The 18,979-nt window shown below is 40.2% G+C and overlaps 1 protein-coding gene across 2 annotated transcripts in view; it reads left to right on the top strand.

Annotated features, from left to right (window-relative positions):
• A1CF (APOBEC1 complementation factor) overlaps positions 1 to 18,979 on the top strand; it is a 76,309-nt gene that overhangs the window by 51,386 nt on the left and 5,944 nt on the right. The window contains exons 6-10 of one of the 2 annotated variants that reach the window (XM_067710142.1): positions 4,867 to 5,031; positions 8,085 to 8,182; positions 12,616 to 12,889; positions 14,864 to 15,045; positions 18,764 to 18,900. In XM_067710142.1, the coding sequence (XP_067566243.1) occupies positions 4,867 to 5,031; positions 8,085 to 8,182; positions 12,616 to 12,889; positions 14,864 to 15,045; positions 18,764 to 18,900 (856 nt within the window). Of the gene's footprint in view, positions 1 to 4,866; positions 5,032 to 8,084; positions 8,183 to 12,615; positions 12,890 to 14,839; positions 15,046 to 18,763; positions 18,901 to 18,979 lie in introns of both variants that reach the window. The other variant, XM_067710141.1, reaches the window with a different exon arrangement.

Here is an 18,979-nt window from a genome sequence, read left to right as displayed (position 1 = left end):
CTTCTTCACTACCCAAGCGGTCAAGTCGCCTGACTCACAGGTGCATAGAATCACTAGAACTCCCCACGCTGCTTACCTAGCCTCTCAGTGACCTGAACTTAATATTTTGCTGTCCTCTTCAACATCAACAATTCTGCCTTCGAAAAGTGCCTCCTATCCATCTTGTTCTCAGGTCATCACTGTAGGCTAAACACATATATTCCCAACCTTGGATTATTTTTTTTCAAGGTCTCCTAAGTATTCTCCCAGCTCTGCTTTCTCTTTGATGCCCCCAGCCCCCCACCTCCCCCACCTACTCCATCTTAAACATTACCACCAGAGTAGTATTCCTAAAATAACATATCATCCTTTCCACAAGTTCTTCCAAATAGTAGGAATTCAATCTCTCCTTGTTAAGAGGCTGAATGATGTCACTCACTCATTAGTTCAAAAATATTCACCAACTTGCTGCTGCATATGAGATAAAGCATAAACCTCTGAGCTCGTCATTCAAGGCCTTTCACTCGGGGCCCCAGTTCTTTTCAAACAATTTGGACCTTCTTTTTCACGATAAACACCCTCCTTTCTATCAGGACAAACTCAGTGGCCTAGACAACACCATGCTCGTTTTTTGTATCCTTTATTTCGAAGGCTGTATCCCCTCCTTGAATGACCTGCCCCTTCCCGTCTCTACTGACTCACGGCATTCAAAGCCCCAGCTTAGCCACCACTTCACTGAGAAACCAGCTTCCACTATTCCACCCCACATTAATCATTTTCCTCCTTCATTACCTGTAAAAACAAATACGTACAGTCATTTGGGGGATGGGGGAGGATGGCAGTGAAAGAGGGTCCAAAATGGGAGAGAGAGTTTTCAGCAGCCGGACAATCAGTGTTCCTAGGGAATTAAAACTTCCCGTCAGCTTCCCTTCTTCAAAGAAAACAGCACACTGACCCACAGAAAGAGCTTCTCTTTACCTGAGTTGAACTGACTAGGCCGGGCAAGGCTGAGCAGCTAGGTGGCAAGAATTCTCAAGCACCGTGTTATGCTTCCACCCAAGATCCTGAGCTCTCGCTATGAATGCTCTGGCCAGGACGCAGCAATATATAGGCTGCCTCACTCTCCCCAGGCATTTTCTCATCCTCATCATGATGTGAGGCAGCCCCGCCCACTTTGCTTGTTGCCCTTTAAGTTGGCCTCAGCTGGTTGAGTTTCAGTCCGCTGGAGTTCAGTCAGACTGCCTCATCAGCAGATTAACAAGAGGCGGTGAGTAAGCCAGCCAGAGCAAACTGCTTCCTTTCTACTGAAGCCTGAGAGTAAAATCTATTACCCATTTGGACATCTACCTATGACCTCACCATAGATTAAGCAACAACACAGGATTTCAGTAATGGGCAATCCTCTGGAGACCCCAGTTTGAATGGACAAGGAGAGCTTTAAGAAACGTGATAAGCAAGGACCACAAGAAGCTTTTCCTTCTTAATTGATCCAGACTTGAAGACAGAGAGAAAATTGTGGTCTAAAGTGGTATATTGCCTCCCACCACCTACCTCCTCCAACAGTGGAAGCTCCCTCTTGACACTGCATCTTTACTGAGGTGTACGTAGAACAAAGTTGATGCATCCAGTTCAGGCATTATCAAAGCATTCTAAGGATACTCTGAAAAAAAGTTCCAACAGTGGTTTGCAATCTTAACCTCCATCAGAATCACCTGGAGGGCTTGTTAAGGCATAGATTGCCGGGGCCCCCAACCCCAGAGTTCCTGATTCAGTAGGTGTGGTATGGGGTCTGATCATTTGCATTTATAACAAGTTCCCAGGATGCAACTGCCCCTGAGACCACAAGTTTGAGATCTGATCATCTAAATCAAGGGTGGCCCATGGTGGGCTACAGATTTGAATCATCTGAAGAGGTTTTTAAACAATACCAGTGCCCAAATCAACCTCTAATCAATTGAATCTGCTTCTCTGGGGGGCGGCGTTGGAGCACTGCTATTTTAAGTTTTCCAGATAATTCTGTTGTGTAGCCAAATTTTGTGATCCACTGCTAAATCTGTCAGCTAATGACACTAGCCACTCACCTGCATGGGAAGCAAATAGCAACACCTGGGGAACCACCCAGTATGGAAACATTTATTGTGTCTACAATGTAATTTGCTTTCTTCTAAATGACAAAGTTCTAAAAAAAATCATACCTAATCTGAGTGAGTGACACTATTCACATTGGACACAAAGAACGCATATTCTGAGGAAACTATACGTCCCAAAAAATAGATCAAAAATACTCAAGAGGAATGTACATTATTGAATTATCATCTAAAAGTGATAAATTAAATCCCTTTTTTTAAAGTTTTAAATAGGTGGGTTTTTAAAAATTTTTATTGCCGTATAGTTGCTTTACAATGTTGTGTTAGTTTCTGCTGTACAGCAAAGTGAATTAGCTATATGTATACATATATCCCCTCCTTTTTGGATTTCCTTCCCATTTAAATCACCACAGAGCACAGAGTAGAGTTCCCTGTGCTGTACAGTAGGTTCTCATTAGCTATCTATTTTACACATAGTAGTGTATATATGTCAATCCCAATCTCCCAGTTCATCCCACCCCCCTTTTCCCCGTTTTGTGTCCATACATTTGTGCTCTACGTCTATGTCTCTATTTCTGCTTTGCATATAGGTTCATCTGTAGCATTTTCCTAGATTCCTCATATATGCATTAATGCATCACCTTCTTTTGTCTTCACAACAACCCTGAGAAGCAGGTACTTTTATTAGTCCCATTTTACAGATGAGGAAACTGATGCTTAGAAAGGTTGTTTCCTAGCCAGGATCATTAATCTGATATTTGAACTTGTCTGACTTCAAAGCTCAAGTTCACAAATCACTTTCCAACACTGACTTTCACAGGGATGTTTATGGAAATCACTGCTCCCTGCACCTCCTCTCACTTCTATCCACTTTAACCTTTTCCACATCTTCAGGCCTGTGAATGACTTACTGTGGTCCTAGTCTGGAAAGGCAAAAGCCAATGGGCTAGAACAGTGTTCTCAATTTTGGCTGAATTAACTGAGGTGCTTTTCAAAATCCTGAGGCCTAGACCACTTAAATCAGAATTGGAAAAGAGGGTCCAGAGGTCAGTGATGAGACGATTCCCAGGGGAAAATCAAAAGCACTGATTTGTAATATTTTTGGATTTCTATACTGTTAACGCTCCCACTGTGGCTCATTTCAAGCCACCAAGGTGACATCAATTGACTCACAAAATTCTGAAAATTTAACAGTCTATTCTTGCAGGTAGAAAGGACCTGAGTCCAGCACACACAGTGGAATCCATATTTTCGTAAGCTCTTCTACCATGGGGCCAAGATTGAGAACCACTGAGCTACGGAAACCAGAGTCACCTGGGAGCCTTAGGGTTTTTGGGATAAGACCCTTAGTAAAGTCTATGTAAAGCATAGAAAGGAAGGGAATGGAATAAAAAGGAAAGGAGATGTAGAAGGGGAGTGGAAAGGAGGGGGAAAAGAGTGATGGAGAAAACTATTGTCTGGGCTACAAGGCAGAACAAGGTAGCCAGCCAACTGGGATAGCAGGAGCCAGCCTCCCGCTAACTCACTGGGATTCGCTAACTCATTAGGATGCATCTATCCTTTGTTTGAGTTTTAGAATGTCAATGCCACAGATGCTTTCACTGACTGGTGTTTTTTTTGTTTGTTTGTTTTTTGCGGTACGCGGGCCTCTCACTGTTGTGGCCTCTCCTGTTGCGGAGCGCAGGCTCCGGACACGCAGGCGCAGTGGCCATGGCTCACGGGCCCAGCCGCTCCGCGGCATGTGGGATCTTCCCGGACCGGGGCACGAACCCATGTCCCCTGCATCAGCAGGTGGACTCTCAACCACTGCGCCACCAGGGAAGCCCCAACTGACTGTTTTTTAAGGAATAAAAAGATGCATTTTGATTAAAAATACTTGCCTCTTGTGTAATATTTAAACATTTCCAATCAAATTAAGAAATTGAGTTGACCCTCACCCTCCTCTCATCACTTCAACATGGATCTGTACTGTGTAGGGGTACAGGGGTTGAGTAATAAAAAACAAAAGGGAGCAGTGGAGAAGTGAAATAGATCTGGGTAAGGTATCCTCTCAAAAGCTCATTTCCTCTTCTTGTAAAATTGGGAAAGTCATTCCCCTCCCCACAGAGTTACTATGACTGAGAGAATATGGGAAACACACAGTGGAGTGCAAGACACTCAATAAATTGCAGTTATATAGGAATATAAATATATATGTAGTCATGGATAACAGCTACCCTTTCAAGATGAGTTCAATTTCCCATCATAGACTCTTCATTGCTCTTTGTCTTAATTTGGAAAATAATAATAACTTTTTCTCCAGATTTCTGAGTTGTCTATGTTCTGACAAAGCGAGAATTAGGAGGGAATATATTTGATCAGAGCTCTGACCGAGTGTAAGCGACCGAAAAGAAACTAGGGGTACCTGAGCCCTACCCACCCTTCACAAGCACCATTTTTGGACGGCTCAGTGGTGGTACCTAATCACTCAGATTCCAACCGCAGCAGATATACTTCCTAATGACCTTTCTAATGCTTCAGGAAGCTAGACTCTATGTCTGAGCCCTAAATCTATTCTTTTCCTAAACCACGTTCGAGTTCCGTTTATACCCTATCATTATAATAAGCCTCTTGTCATACAGAACTCCCTTCTAGCCAGGTCTTATTTGAAATGTCTGTTAAAATCAATAATCACCTCTTTTAATATTAGTCTTCTTGCTCAATCAAGACCTCAAGGTTCAATTTAAAAGTCCATTAGTATGAACTGAGATGATGTCCTAATTTCTACATAATTAATCGTACTTGTGATCTTTCTCAACAGGAAGAATTCAGTTATGGGGACATCCTATTGCAGTAGACTGGGCAGAACCAGAAGTAGAAGTTGATGAAGACACAATGTCTTCCGTGAAAATCCTATATGTAAGAAACCTAATGCTGTCTACCTCTGAAGAGATGATTGAGAAAGAATTCAACAATATTAAACCAGGTAGGACATACCAGACAACATTACTTTTTCAAAACATTCTTTAAAAACACTTATGCTTGGGCTTCCCTGGTGGCGCAGTGGTTGGGAGTCCGCCTGCCGATGCAGGGGACACGGGTTCTATCCCTGGCGTGGGAATATCCCACATGCTGCAGAGCAACTAAACCCATGCGCCACAACTACTGAGCCTGCGTGCCACAACTACTGAGCCCACACACCACAACTGAGCCCGCGCACCACCACTACTGAGCCTGTGCTCTAGAGCCTGTGAGCCACAACTACTGAGCCCGCATGCCATAACTACTGAAGCCCGTGTGCCTAGAGCCCATGCTCCGCAACAAGAAAAGCCACTGCAGTGAGAAGTCCGTGCACCGCAACAAAGAGTAGCCCCTGCTAGCCGCAACTAGAGAAAGCCCGCGCACAGCAACAAAAACCCAACACGGCCAAAAATAAATAAAGTTAAAGAAAAAAAAAAGATTTCCAAAAGCATGTGTGGCTGGACATTACTGTTCAAAAATGCAAGCTGATTTCAATATCTACAAGCAGAATTTGAGAACATCAAAATCCATTATCATCTGAAGTGCCACCTAACTAATGTGAATGATAGGAGTTGGAGTGTGAATTGGCTGATAATATTTGCTCATCCTCTGTGCCCAGGTCCCACTAGGTTTCAGTGCCTGGGGGCCCCAGAGGGCCCTACTCGGTTACAGCCCCTGTGTACAAAACACTAGGTAGGATCTAGGGTAAAGACAATACCAAAATGCCTCTGGGAGCTAACAGTGGAACCTGGGTGGAGGATGGCACTGGAGGATGAATGGGGCAAACACTGGAAAGGTAAAGGTCCTCATTGGCCCACATTTTACTTAATTTCCAAGATAAGCCATAAGGTTAAGTCACACTAATTACCCCACTTGACACTGAAGGAATAAAGGGACCAGGTTAGAAGTTCAGTTAATCACATGTCTCATGATTCATGGTCTCAAATACCTTTATTTATTTTCAGCTTAGCCAGACCATTTTGCTCTGTACAACCACTATCATAAGAAGTCATGGGTTGAATGCTGAGGGGTGAGAGAGAAGTACTGCAATATTTTTAAATTATCCTTCCATTAGGACCCTACTATTATTGCAAAGGAAGACAGTTTATAGCCATTGAACCACATGATAGAGTAGAAGCCTAATTGCCTTTGTGACCTTGAACCTAAGAGGGTAGATAACTGAACTTTGACAGGGAGAGGGGAAAAGGAGGACTTCTCTCCTCTCTTCTGGTCCTCCCTGGCATGGGGTCCCATCCTAGGTTGTCTCTGGAAACTAAAGATAGGAGAAAACCTGTTCTCTCAAGATATACCCAAGAGACTATTAACTAAAAGGTGGTAATTTACATGCTAAACTAACAGGTTAATGTTAAACAAGTTTCCATCTTACCTTCACTCTAGGCAAAAGTTCTATTTTTAAAATTGAGTAAGCAACATTTCATAATAAAATGTAAATATAAAGCTCAACCATCTCAGTAGAACTTTATTTTTACACGTTACCATCAACATATTCAGCAATCCCTCTACATAAAAACAGGATAGTTTGATTTGTTATTTTTTTATTACACGAATAATATAAATAAGCCTTGTTAATATTTGTAGAATACTGGAGAATATAAATTAAAATATCAAAGTCCCCTGTCTTCTCCCCAACTCTTCTCCCCATTCCTGAAGTAACCCCTACTAATGGTCTGATATTTGTCCTTCCAGTCCTCCTTCTGTGTGTGTGTGTGTATTCATATTTATGTGCACATGTATGCCAGGTGGGATTTTTAAAAACATAAATGCTATGATATTATACTTATTTTTTTGTAAATTTTTAAATTTAACAACAGGCCCTGAATCTTTCCATGTATATACAGGCCTATTTGTTCTCTTTAAAGACTCCTTAGTGCTATTTAATAAGAATAGGGCTTCCCTGGTGGCGCAGTGGTTGAGAGTCCGCCTGCTGATGCAGGGGACACGGGTTCGCGCCCCGGTCCGGGAAGATCCCACATGCCGCGGAGCGGCTGGGCCCGTAAGCCATGGCCGCTGAGCCTGCGCGTCCAGAGCCTGTGCTCCGCAACGAGAGAGGCCACAACAGTGAGAGGCCCGCATACCGCAAAAAAAAAAAAAAAAAGAATATACCAAATTTAATCACTCTCATGAAATTGGACATTGTTTTATTTTTGCTATTTCAACTGACGTATAATTAATACCTCTATGCATGATCTTTTTGCATATGTGTGAATGCTTCTGTAAAAGAGATACCTCAAGGTAGAATTAGTAGATATCTACATTGTTTCCAACTTTTAGATATTATGAACAGCATCATAAGGAACTATCTTGGTTTTCAGATGTTCTTTCACAAACTATTTTTTGTTTGTTTGTTTTGATCAAGAGAGTAAGAGATAAGCAGATGGGAGATCTGAGTTCTAGTTCCTAGCTATGTGAACTCATAAATCTTGCATACCTTATCAGAACCTTACATTCCAAATCATTAAGTTAAAAATAAATAGATTAAGTTAAAATGAATTAAAAATTAAATTATTACTAAAGTCTCTCCTAACTCTAACACTTTTTATTATATAAATCAAAAGAGACAAGGTATTTTTCTGGGGAAAAAGCCATAAAATTTAAAAGGTAATTACCTAAATATATATTTATAATATGACCAATAATTGAATTCAACTCAATAATATTTTACCATGTATAAGTTACTATCTTTTATATTATATAATATACAAAACAAGATACCATTCCTACCCTCAAAGATCTTATAATCTAGGAAATGGAAACACAAATCCACAACAAATTATAATAAGGCAGAATATAAGTATTATTTAAAAATTAGAAAAAAATATTCTGTTGAATGTGCAGAATTTTAAACCTGGACACAGGAAATATTTTCAATGACCTCCTTACTTAAATAGAGTCTCCAAAAAAAAAGGATAAAATATTCTTGGAAGCCAAATGCTTAAATATATCATGTTCAATGCTATCTCAGGTTTGCTAATGGGGCTACTTTCAATCTGCTTCCAGGTGCTGTGGAGAGGGTAAAGAAAATCCGAGACTATGCTTTCGTGCACTTCACTAACAGAGAAGATGCGGTGGAGGCTATGAAAGCTTTAAATGGGAAGGTAATGTAGGACAAAGAAAAAATATGTACAGGTTCCATCAAAGTTTGGTGTGGAAGTTTTATTCAAGGGAACAGTCCTGTAAGTCCTTCTCACTCAGCCTTCCTCCATCTCTGACATGGCTGCCTCAATCCATCTAAGATGAACAAAAGAGAAGTGATGGAAAATACAATGGAGATGTGGCTCATATGTCCAATTCTATCTCTAATTTTGGCTGATTTGGGCATATCATTGGCCCTCAATTTCTTTACAAAGAGAGAGTTGGAGTGGATTATCCCAAGGTGTTTTTGCCAATTCAGTTTTCTCTATTTCAAAGAAACTATCACCTTTGTAGTGCAGGATTTTGGAGGCTGATAATCTAAAAAGATGTTAAGGTTATCATTTTGCCCTCAGAGTTTGATCTTCCAAACTCTGGAGGCCTTGGAATCTCTTCCCCTTGCCAAGAGTAAGGTCTGGGGAAAACTCAAATACTATATCCTTACTTCTGATTTGTATATAGAAACCAATATAATATTTACTTATTACTCCAATAAACATTAAAAGGCTTTTGTAGACCACTTATCATGCTAAATAATGTTTGGGATACAAAAAGGATCAAACCAAAGATGTTTATCAAAGGGCTAAAAGTCAGCTGTAAGATTAAGACAAGTATGCAGAACTTTTGCAAAGTCCAGCCAGATAAGTTTTGTTTAGAAAAAAAAAAAAAAGTGGTGAGAATGTTCAAAGGAAAGAGGAGTGGGTCATAAAGAATCAGAAAAACTTCATGGATATGAGAAGATAATATTTAAGAGAAGCCATGAAAGTTGGGCAGAATTCCAAAAGAAAAAACATGGAAAAGGAGAGGTAGTCTCAGACAGAGGCACAGAATTTGGAAAGAGCAAGATACGATTGGAGACAGTAAAAGTAGATTGCTTTGCTACGAACCTAATGCGCATAGGGCTGTTTCACCTGCTGGACCTTGCATCGGTCAGTCCTAATAGGAGACAGTTGGCAAAGGGACTAATTACAAACATGTGAGTGTGGGGTAGGGGAATTAAAAGAGACAGTGCAGGAAACTGGGGCTCACCCACTCCTGAACCCAAGGGGACAAGGGGCTACAGAAGGAACAGGAAATCTAAAGGAGACAGGATTCTAAAGAGCAGGTCTCTGAGAAAAGTAATGAACTTTGGCCAGTGGACACGTCCAGGCCAAGGCGACCTCTCAGAGAGGGAGGCAAGAGAAGAAATAGCTTGAACTCACTGTTTTCTCTCCCTCCAACCTCCTGCCAGGCCTCTCCATTGGCCAAATCCAATCAAAATCCAGAAAGCCCAGGACTCTGAAGAGGATGCCATGCAGAACACCCTCCCGGAGCTGGGAGGCTGGAGACCAGTGGGAAGTGGATCTGGAGGGCGAATAAATGGTCTCCCAGCACAGGCCCTTCAGAAACAGTGGGGCCTGGGCTTATGAGCCTACAGAAGTGTTTGAATCCTGGTGGGGGGTGGGGGAAGTACTGACTCCAAAACACAAAAGGAAAACTGCAGCGCAAAAATTAATGTATATTTAATTGCATATCTATGAAGCAAAACATTATTTCTTCTTCATTGATGATTATATTTATTATCAAAACAATGTTATTACTTTGATAACAGTTTGTAGATTAGTTTCTCAATTTGAAAACATTCTTGAGGGACATATGATGCTTACTGAGAAGGGATCATCATAAATTAAATGCTAAATAATTACATTGGAATAATCACAATGGAAAAGTATTCAAATTGTTTCCAATTTTTGCAGCTAATATATTTAGAGCTAGATATTTTTATAGCAATGTATACATGTATTATGTAGTTAAATACATATTCAGTGTAATTATAAATATATATACTAAATACTATAATAATATTTAACTATAATGTGGTATGGGAAAATCAGAAGTAAGTTTGCCTAGGAACTATGAAGGTTTTTAAGTATACATATGGATATTTATATTTAATTTATTAGGCAAGGTGAGGCTTTGAAGTTTTTTTTGTGCAGTGGAGTAATGATCATGTTAACAATTTAGGGAAATTAACCTCTTAAGAATTGAAGTTTCATAGAGTAGAGTGAGAGATGTAATTGGAACTAGTTAAAAAACTATTATAGTCGCTCAAATGGGAAGAAATAAGGGCTTGAATAAGGGTGGGAATGGAATGTAGGAGAGATCTCTATACAAGACTATGGGGGGGTGAATTCAAAGGATAAAGCAACTGATTGTATATAGCAGTGAGAAATAAAGATGAGTCATTATAGGTTTTCAATATAGGAGACCAGAAGAAGGCTGATAGGGGAGTCAAGAAGAGAAAACTATTTGGAAAGAAAGGTGATGAATTGAAGTTTGCACGTGATTATTCTCTTATTCTGTAAATACTTGTGAATGTCTATGACGTGAGAGAAATTTTGCTGGGCTTGTGGCTATATAGGTTAATAAGATATTGTCCTAGATCTTGAAACGTCTAAACCAAATAAGTGAAATACAGTACTGGATTTAAAACACGGTTAGAGGGGCAGAGTAATGCAGAACAGACTCTATTACAGTAAGAAATTTGACTTTGCAGTTAAAATATTAAAAACATCTCTTGATATAGAAGTTCCTATAAGCAGAGACCTATCTGGGTATCTTATCTTCCTCAAGACAGGACCGAAGACAAAGAATTACATCCAAGGTCTTTAATACTCCAAGTCTGTTTCTTCTAATTACATCAACATCAATATAATAGAGTTGAGTATGAGCTGAATTCTATCTCTCCATGTGGTCCATCTAACGTATTTGATACTGACTCCTGCTACTAAAAAGTAGGGTAGATACATGTAACTAGGAACAAGAGGCTGACCAAAATGATCAGGATGACCATAAAGCACAAATTTTGTCCAGCAGACTTCAGTGATGCAGGAGCCACTGAATCACTCATGAAATCATGAGCTGCTGTGAAAGGGAGTTTTTGCAGGAACGCTTTACATCACTTCTTTTCTTTATAACAAACAACATTCTTATTTGAAAGGAGCCACCAACTGTTTCCTCAAAACACCTTGTCCCTTTGATAAGAAATTCACCCATCTATCAAGTATTTGTTGAGAGCTACCTTTATCTTTTGTGTATGCAAGCAGCACGTAAAAGCAAGTCCCACTTGTAGATGCACACACAGCCATTATCTTCAATATCCGGATCTGGTTACAAAATGTCAGAAACATGTGTCAGAAAACAACACTTCAACAATTCTTGAGGACAAGTTTTAAGTAGTGCCTGACTTGAGAAACTTCAGTACTGCCCTGCCATCCCTGTTTGTTAGTTCCCAGCTGTTCAGCAGATCAAAAGGTTGCTTCATAAGGAAGCGCCTACAGGGGACAATGCAGTACCCTCAATGATTCCTCTTTCTTAAGTAGGGCCCCACTTTTAAGCCTCACTTCTCTTCCAGTAAAAATTCACCTATTGCATAACTGCACCAAGAAGTAAGACACGTACCTGGCTGGCAGCTGGAAAGGCCTGATATGCTGCCCATGCCAAGGTGTTAACAATTGGTAAGATCTTTTATTGGTTTCCTTTTATCTTCATTACACTGTGCTAGGTACTGGAGATTATATTCCATCCATAATTAACCTAAAATTTCTTAGAATAATTATATAAATAGATAATTAAAAATATATATCACATATAAATATTACATAATTCTCTGTCTCAGTAACTGTATTCACTTAATACATTTGTAACTAATATGTCAATAGACAGTGGACAATTTTTCACTGTCAAACCTGTTGATAGATTATATGCAATTTACCAACAAACCACTCAGGGAAAACTCAGCTGGCACACAAAACAAGAACCTATGAAAAGATAAGATACATATGTCAATGGAAAAAAAGTGCACAATCTAAAAGTTGAGAATTACGTCTTATTCTGTGGATATTCTGAGGACTTCAAGCCCAGGAGACAGCCTCTCAGATAGCTCTAAGGGATTGCTCCGAAGAGGGAAGAGAAGAGCCAGGATATGTAGGAGTTTTTGCAACAAAGACCAGGTGGTTGGAACACCAAAAGATTACTGTTAGTTAAAGAAAGCCAGATATCTCAAGTTAAGGAATTTAGCACTTTCTATGTATAGGAAGATGCAAGAGTCTGTGCTCATTGAAATCATTCCTTTGATATGCACCTCAGCGCTCTGGGGCCAGTATCCTGTGTTTTCACATCCTGAGTTTCCTCAGGATCACCGTTGGGGGAGTATGTAATGTGATGGCTCAATGGCTGCAACGTCCTTTGTTTACTGATATGAGAGGCAATATTTTCCATTCACACATATAAGTGAAACAGTCAGTAAACACAGCAGCAACTAGACTAACACTTAGAAGGAGACGTGTTACTAGGGCTCAGTCACACCTGGCTGTCTTCATGTCTTTTCACATTGCTTTTTCCTTGCTGTCTAAAACAGGTGCTGGATGGGTCCCCCATCGAAGTGACCCTAGCCAAACCAGTGGACAAGGATAGTTATGTTAGGTACACCCGAGGAACAGGTGGAAGGGGCACCATGCTTCAGGGAGAGTACACCTACTCCTTGGGCCATGTTTATGATCCCACCACAGCCTACCTTGGAGCTCCTGTCTTCTATGCCCCCCAGGCCTACACAGCAATTCCCAGCCTTCATTTCCCAGCCACCAAAGGACATCTTGGCAACAGGGCCATTATCAGAGCCCCTTCTGTTAGAGGTAACATTAATCAGCTCTTGCCTTAGAAAAAAACTCTGCGATTTCAAATGCTTTGTATTGCAATAGCCTTAGACAAATTGGACGGGTCCACTGGGAGACAAGAACTGGAAAATTGTTTATTGAAAATCAAATATGATATCAATAGTTTTCCTTCCATATGAATCTTTTTTCACATTACAACTGGTTATTGAAAAAACTTGGTCGGAACATAGTATAAATGAGTCTGATGTACACATGTGATCTTTGCATGGGCCCGTAAAATGTGTACAAACTAAAACTCGGGTCTACGATTATTAGTTTCTTCCTTATCACTGTACTACCATATTGGAGTCATATGTGACTCATTACAAAACTTCCAACTGAGAGCAGTATGGTTCAGTGGAAACCAGTTACCTCAAATATCAAGACACATGAGTATTGGATGGTGAGTCAGTGCCATCACATCCATATATAAATCACAATTCATCATAAATATATTTAACAGATATATGAGATGCTCTCATCTGATCTCCCCCAAGAAATATGCGCTATGCCTTCTAAAAAGCCACATTACTAAGGAAATCAACTTGCTTCTCCAGGATATCAGGAAACAAACAGTAAAGTCCAAATAGAAAAATAAAAAACAAAAAAAACGCGACCTCAATCTTACTGCCAAACAACACGTTTTCCTGCTGAATCCTGTGAGAATTCCAAATGTTCAAGCAGTTTTCTGAGCTCAGTTATTTCAAAAAATGTAAAAGATAAGGAAAGCATGTTTTATTTTCAAGAAACTGTTTTGTCTCTGCCTAATGGGATCCTTCAGAGTGGTTCTGCTAGGAACCAATGCCTACAGAATCTCAGATCTGTCTGCCAGATATGACACCAGTCTGAGCAATTCAACAGCAAACTGTGTACTTAATTCTATTCTTGGGTTTGACTAGAAGCAAAGGGGCATGTCCAGATTACTGTGAAAACAATTATCTTACTGTGTTTTACTATTTTTCAGGAGAACTGAATTGACCATCCTAGGAACTCTAGTCTTCAACAGCCTTAAAATTTCCATACTCATAATACTCCACCCAAAATTGTAATGTAAAAGAAATCTTCAGGATTTCCTTCAAGATGATCTGTCTATAGGTTTGATAATTATGTCATTAAAGCACTGTACATTTATAATCTAAATCACATCATTAAACAATCCCTACATTAAGTATAAGTTGTCAACCAGTTGTAATGTAGGAAAAAAACAAACTTCACTCCAAGGGAAAAAATACCTGTCTTATAACAAGAAAGGAATCAATGAATGATATTCATGGATGAAGGGTAATCAATTTAATTTTTTATCTCTTTATGCCACCAATAGGAAATCAAAGTAGCAATGTGGCAAAACAAAAAATCAAAAGGAATCTATTAATGAAACTCAATGGAAATTTAAGCCTCACATTGATAGAATATAAGAGAGAAAATGGTGAGTTTTAAAACACATTTTCTAAATGTTGGTTTTCCAGCAGGCCATCACGAATGGAATATTAGGGAAACTAGAATTCATTTCTAATTTACTGATCAAAGACAAAAAGGCAAGACTTATTTTAATACATGTGGTCATATTATGCTGGGATGTTTTAATAAATACATTCCCAACATTTATTAGTCTACAGAAAAATGTCAACGAAAGGTTAACTGAAGAGAGAAATTGCAAAATTTCTCTGTACCAAAGCTTTAAAGTTGCACGTGTACTTATCCATAGCTTTGATAGTATTGCTTTCTTCTACAGACAGTTAAAAAAAAAAAAAAAGGACACCTGTGGTGAACCCTATCTTATGTTGAGTTTCATTACATTAGAATCCTGGAGTTTTCTATCTGTCTTCAGGGAAATAATCAATGTGACTTGGGCTAACTTTTCCATTACAGTAAGATTCAGGGTGATTTTCTGGTGGTTTGATTCGGTTTAATGCCTTCTTACATTCCTAGAAATTTACATGAATGTACCTGTAGGGGCTGCGGGAGTGAGAGGACTGGGCGGCCGTGGCTATTTGGCTTACACAGGCCTGGGTCGAGGATACCAGGTCAAAGGAGACAAGAGAGAAGACAAACTCTATGATCTTTTGCCTGGGATGGAGCTCACCCCAATGAATCCTGTCACTTTAAAACCCCAAGGAATTAAACTTGCTCCACAGGTAGGTAACGTTATTCCAGAGATAGCTTGGATAGTTTGTATAAGTTGGGCCAAAGACCATCATTCACCATTTGTCAAAGGATTTGACTTGATCCCTACTTCAGCTGCTGTTTTGTTTTGTTTTATTAAATAGATATAGCGGCCAATCAACATAATGTACTGTGAGAGAAAAGTGGGTGTTGAGTACAATTGTTTCATTTTAGACTCTTTTTTTTAAAATCATGAAATTTGACATCTTAAGTAATCTTCCACTGAAATGCAAGGATTCTGAGCACTACCAAGAATTATCAACCAATACCTTAAATGAGAATAAAGTGAAGCAAGGCTGGTTGGCAAATGAAGAGCACTCATGACAGGGAATGAACAGATCATTTAGAACATCTTTCCTTGGAAGCTCTGTGTCTAAGAGAAAACACTGTGCTATCTCTGGTGTATCATTACTCATATTAACTATAAGATGCCATCAGCCATATCGAATCAAGTCATCTACAATGACTGTATTTGGGCAGTAACATTAAGGTAAATTTTTTGCTTTCACTTCACAATTCTAAGTTTCCATGTTTCTGCATGAGGCTATGATTTTATTATCGGAAAGTTAAAAGTTATAAAAGTTGTTCCAGTACGGAAACTGAACAACAGGGTTAAAAATAAAACAAAACAGGATCTGTGTTAACCCTTACACTGTCCCCTCTGGACATGCAGTACATGCTGGATTCTCTGCAGAGACACTTTGGCTGAATAATCAATATCCAGTTGTTCAGAGTGACAGTTGGCATATCCTAAAGGAAAATTCCCAACTCCCACCCCAAAGGTATAAGCCCCAAATTTGTGGGAGTAGCCTTATGATTGCAATCAAGTAGAAAACTTGATTTTCTAAAATCTCATCTTGACTGGGTTTTTTTGTTTGTTTTTGGTGTATTAATGGCTTTCTTATACATACAAATTAGCTCATCTACAGTTTCTGCTACCCCTCCCCATACAATTCTTTTTTAAGGGATGCCTATCAGAGTGGTAAATAGTAATCATGTGTCTGTTCAAAAACCATATGAGGGGCACGCATTATGCACCGAGTATTGTGCTAGGTGCTGGGGATGGAAAAGTGAATATAACACAACCCTTGCCATCAAAAATCACACGGCAATCCAGTGAGAGGATCCTGACACATAATAATTACAATAAAATCTCGTAAGTGCCATGATGGACCTTTGCTCAGAAAACACAAAAGCTAGTCAATCCAATCTATCCTGGGTTAAAACCTAAAATAAACAACCTAATTAAAGTACTAGGATACCCAGAAATATTTTTAGAAAATAAAAAATAATCATTGTCATAAATTCTGTGTAATAGTTCTAAGAACTGCCATAGCATGAGTAATGATCTCTGGTTTTATATTAAATCCAGGTTAGAAATTGGTCCTGCTTTATAGTAATATATGGGGCCTTCACTGGTGGCACAGTGGTTAAGAATCCACCTGCCAATGCAGGGGACACGGGTTCGAGCCCTGGTCCGGGAAGATCCCACATGCTGCAGAGCAACTAAGCCTGTGTGCCACAACTACTGAGCCTGCACTCTAGAGCCTGTGAGCCACAACTACTGAGCCTGCGTGCCACAATTACTGAAGCCCACGTGCCTAGAGCCCATGCTCCGCAACAAGAGAAGCCACCTCAATGAGAAGCCTGCACACCTCAAAGAGTAGCTCTCGGGCTTCCCTGGTGGCGCGGTGGTTGAGAGTCCGCCTGCCGATGCAGGGGACACGGGTTCGTGCCCCAGTCCGGGAAGGTCCCACATGCCGCGGAGCGGCTGGGCCCATGAGCCATGGCCTCTGGGCCTGTGCGTCCGGAGCCTGTGCTCCGCAACGGGAGAGGCCACAACAGTGAGAGGCCCTCATACCACAAAAAAAAAAAAAAAAAAAAGGGTAGCTCTCGCTCACCACAACTAGAGAAAGCACGCGCGCAGCAACAAAGACCCAACGTGGGCAAAAATAAATAAATAAATAAAATAAATGTACCAAAAAAATATATACAGTAACATATGAGTAACTATCTCTATCAACTAATGAAAGTTTTTCTTAATTAATTTGTCTCTGAATTTCTGCAGCTGCATCTTAGAAATCAAGGGCCATGCCACCCCCAACCAGCATAGATGGAGCCTGGACAACTCCATGGTGGAGTTATGAACTTCCAACAAGAAGAGGAGGCTGCCCTGCAGAGTCAGAAGTTAGAGCTGGAATCCTTTACATGTGTTTGCACAATGGGCACAAACGAGCAGGCAGAATATCAGCCCGCTCAAGTAACTGACTATTGCCCAGAAACCTTAGAGAACAGTTTGTAGATGACAAGAGATGCTACAAAACTAAGAGTATTAAGAAGCAACAGTTAATAGAGGAGATAGGAGCAATCTATAAATTCAATAAACTGGAAAATGTCATGCTATTACAGCTGGATAAGCATTAGAGCAAATGAGATAAGAAATTCCACAGACTCAACCTGGGAACTGTTCTGTCCCAAGAGTTATTTTTTAGGACTTACGCCCTGTTTTGCACAGTTTACTGGATCTGCTGACCAATGGGAGCATCAGGGCTTGTGGGCCACCAGAAATGGCTTCGGCATGAAGAAAATATGTGCCTTCAGGCAAGGTTTGGTTTGGAGTAATGACAGAAGAAAGAAGCATGAAGGAAGATTCCAAAAATCAGATCATAAAAATAGCCAGAAGTGGTGTTTTGCCAAACAAAGACATTGCAACTATCAACACCCCTCTATTTTTTTTTTTTTTTTGCGGTACGCGGGCCTCTCACTGTTGTGGCCTCTCCCATTGCGGAGCACAGGCTCCGGACGCGCAGGCTCAGCGGCCATGGCTCACGGGCCCAGCCGCTCCGTGGCATGTGGGATCTTCCCGGACCGGGGCACGAACCCGTGTCTTCTGCATCGGCAGGCGAACTCTCAACCACTGCGCCACCAGGGAAGCCTCTCAACACCCCTCTATTAATGTTCATCAATAAATACTAACCCATTAAACTTTTTAACTCTCTTTTTATGAAAATGTAAAGTTAAAACCGTATGACAAATGACATGAAATAGGAATAAATCCTTAGGTTATTTTCTCTAAACCATTATAAACAGAAGGATTCAGGGTAATAATGAGTAAATCCAGCTACACAGTGCTAAAATATCAATTTTTTTTTTTTTTTTTTTTGCGGTACGCGGGCCCCCCACCGCCGTGGCCCGGCGCGCAGGCTCCGGACGCGCAGGCCCAGGAGCCACGGCCCAGGGGCCCAGCCGCTCCGCAGCACGCGGGATCCTACCAGACCGGGGCACGAACCCGCATCCCCCGCATCGGCAGCCGGACTCCCAACCACTGCGCCACCAGGGAAGCCCTGGAATATCAATTTTTTAAAAAACGGAATAAATATACCAAACAAATTGTACATTAAACTACTGGTAAAAAGTTAGAGCTAATGGACTAAACTAAAAGTGTATTAGAATAAATGGTGTGAAAATGATTTTCCTGAATTAATAGACACAACATTTTAAATGGAGTTCAAATTGAGTTCATCTTAAATTTTATGAGTCATTAAACCATGTGGCATTTTATCTCTTCTTATATTTGCTTAAACTCTGAAGATTCAAGTTTAAAAACCTGAAAGTTAGAGAAATAATGCAAATGTGATATTTGGAAGGGAAGTCACTTTTTTGTTGTTTTTTTTTTTTTTGCTCTTGTAGATATTAGAAGAAGTTTGTCAGAAAAATAACTGGGGACAACCTGTATATCAGCTGCACTCTGCCATTGGACAAGATCAAAGACAACTCTTCTTATACAAAATAACTATTCCTGCCCTGTCCAGCCAGAATCCTGTCATGTGTGTAACTTCTCCAAATTCCTAATCATTTCGATTTTAGAATGAGTCTTGTGAATTAAGTGTATTTTATCACTATCTA

The sequence above is a fragment of the Pseudorca crassidens genome, chromosome 16 (assembly GCF_039906515.1).
Source record: "Pseudorca crassidens isolate mPseCra1 chromosome 16, mPseCra1.hap1, whole genome shotgun sequence".
Classification (NCBI taxonomy): domain Eukaryota; kingdom Metazoa; phylum Chordata; class Mammalia; order Artiodactyla; family Delphinidae; genus Pseudorca; species Pseudorca crassidens.
Note: the sequence above shows the minus strand (reverse complement) of the source record. Positions and strands in the feature narration are given on the sequence as shown.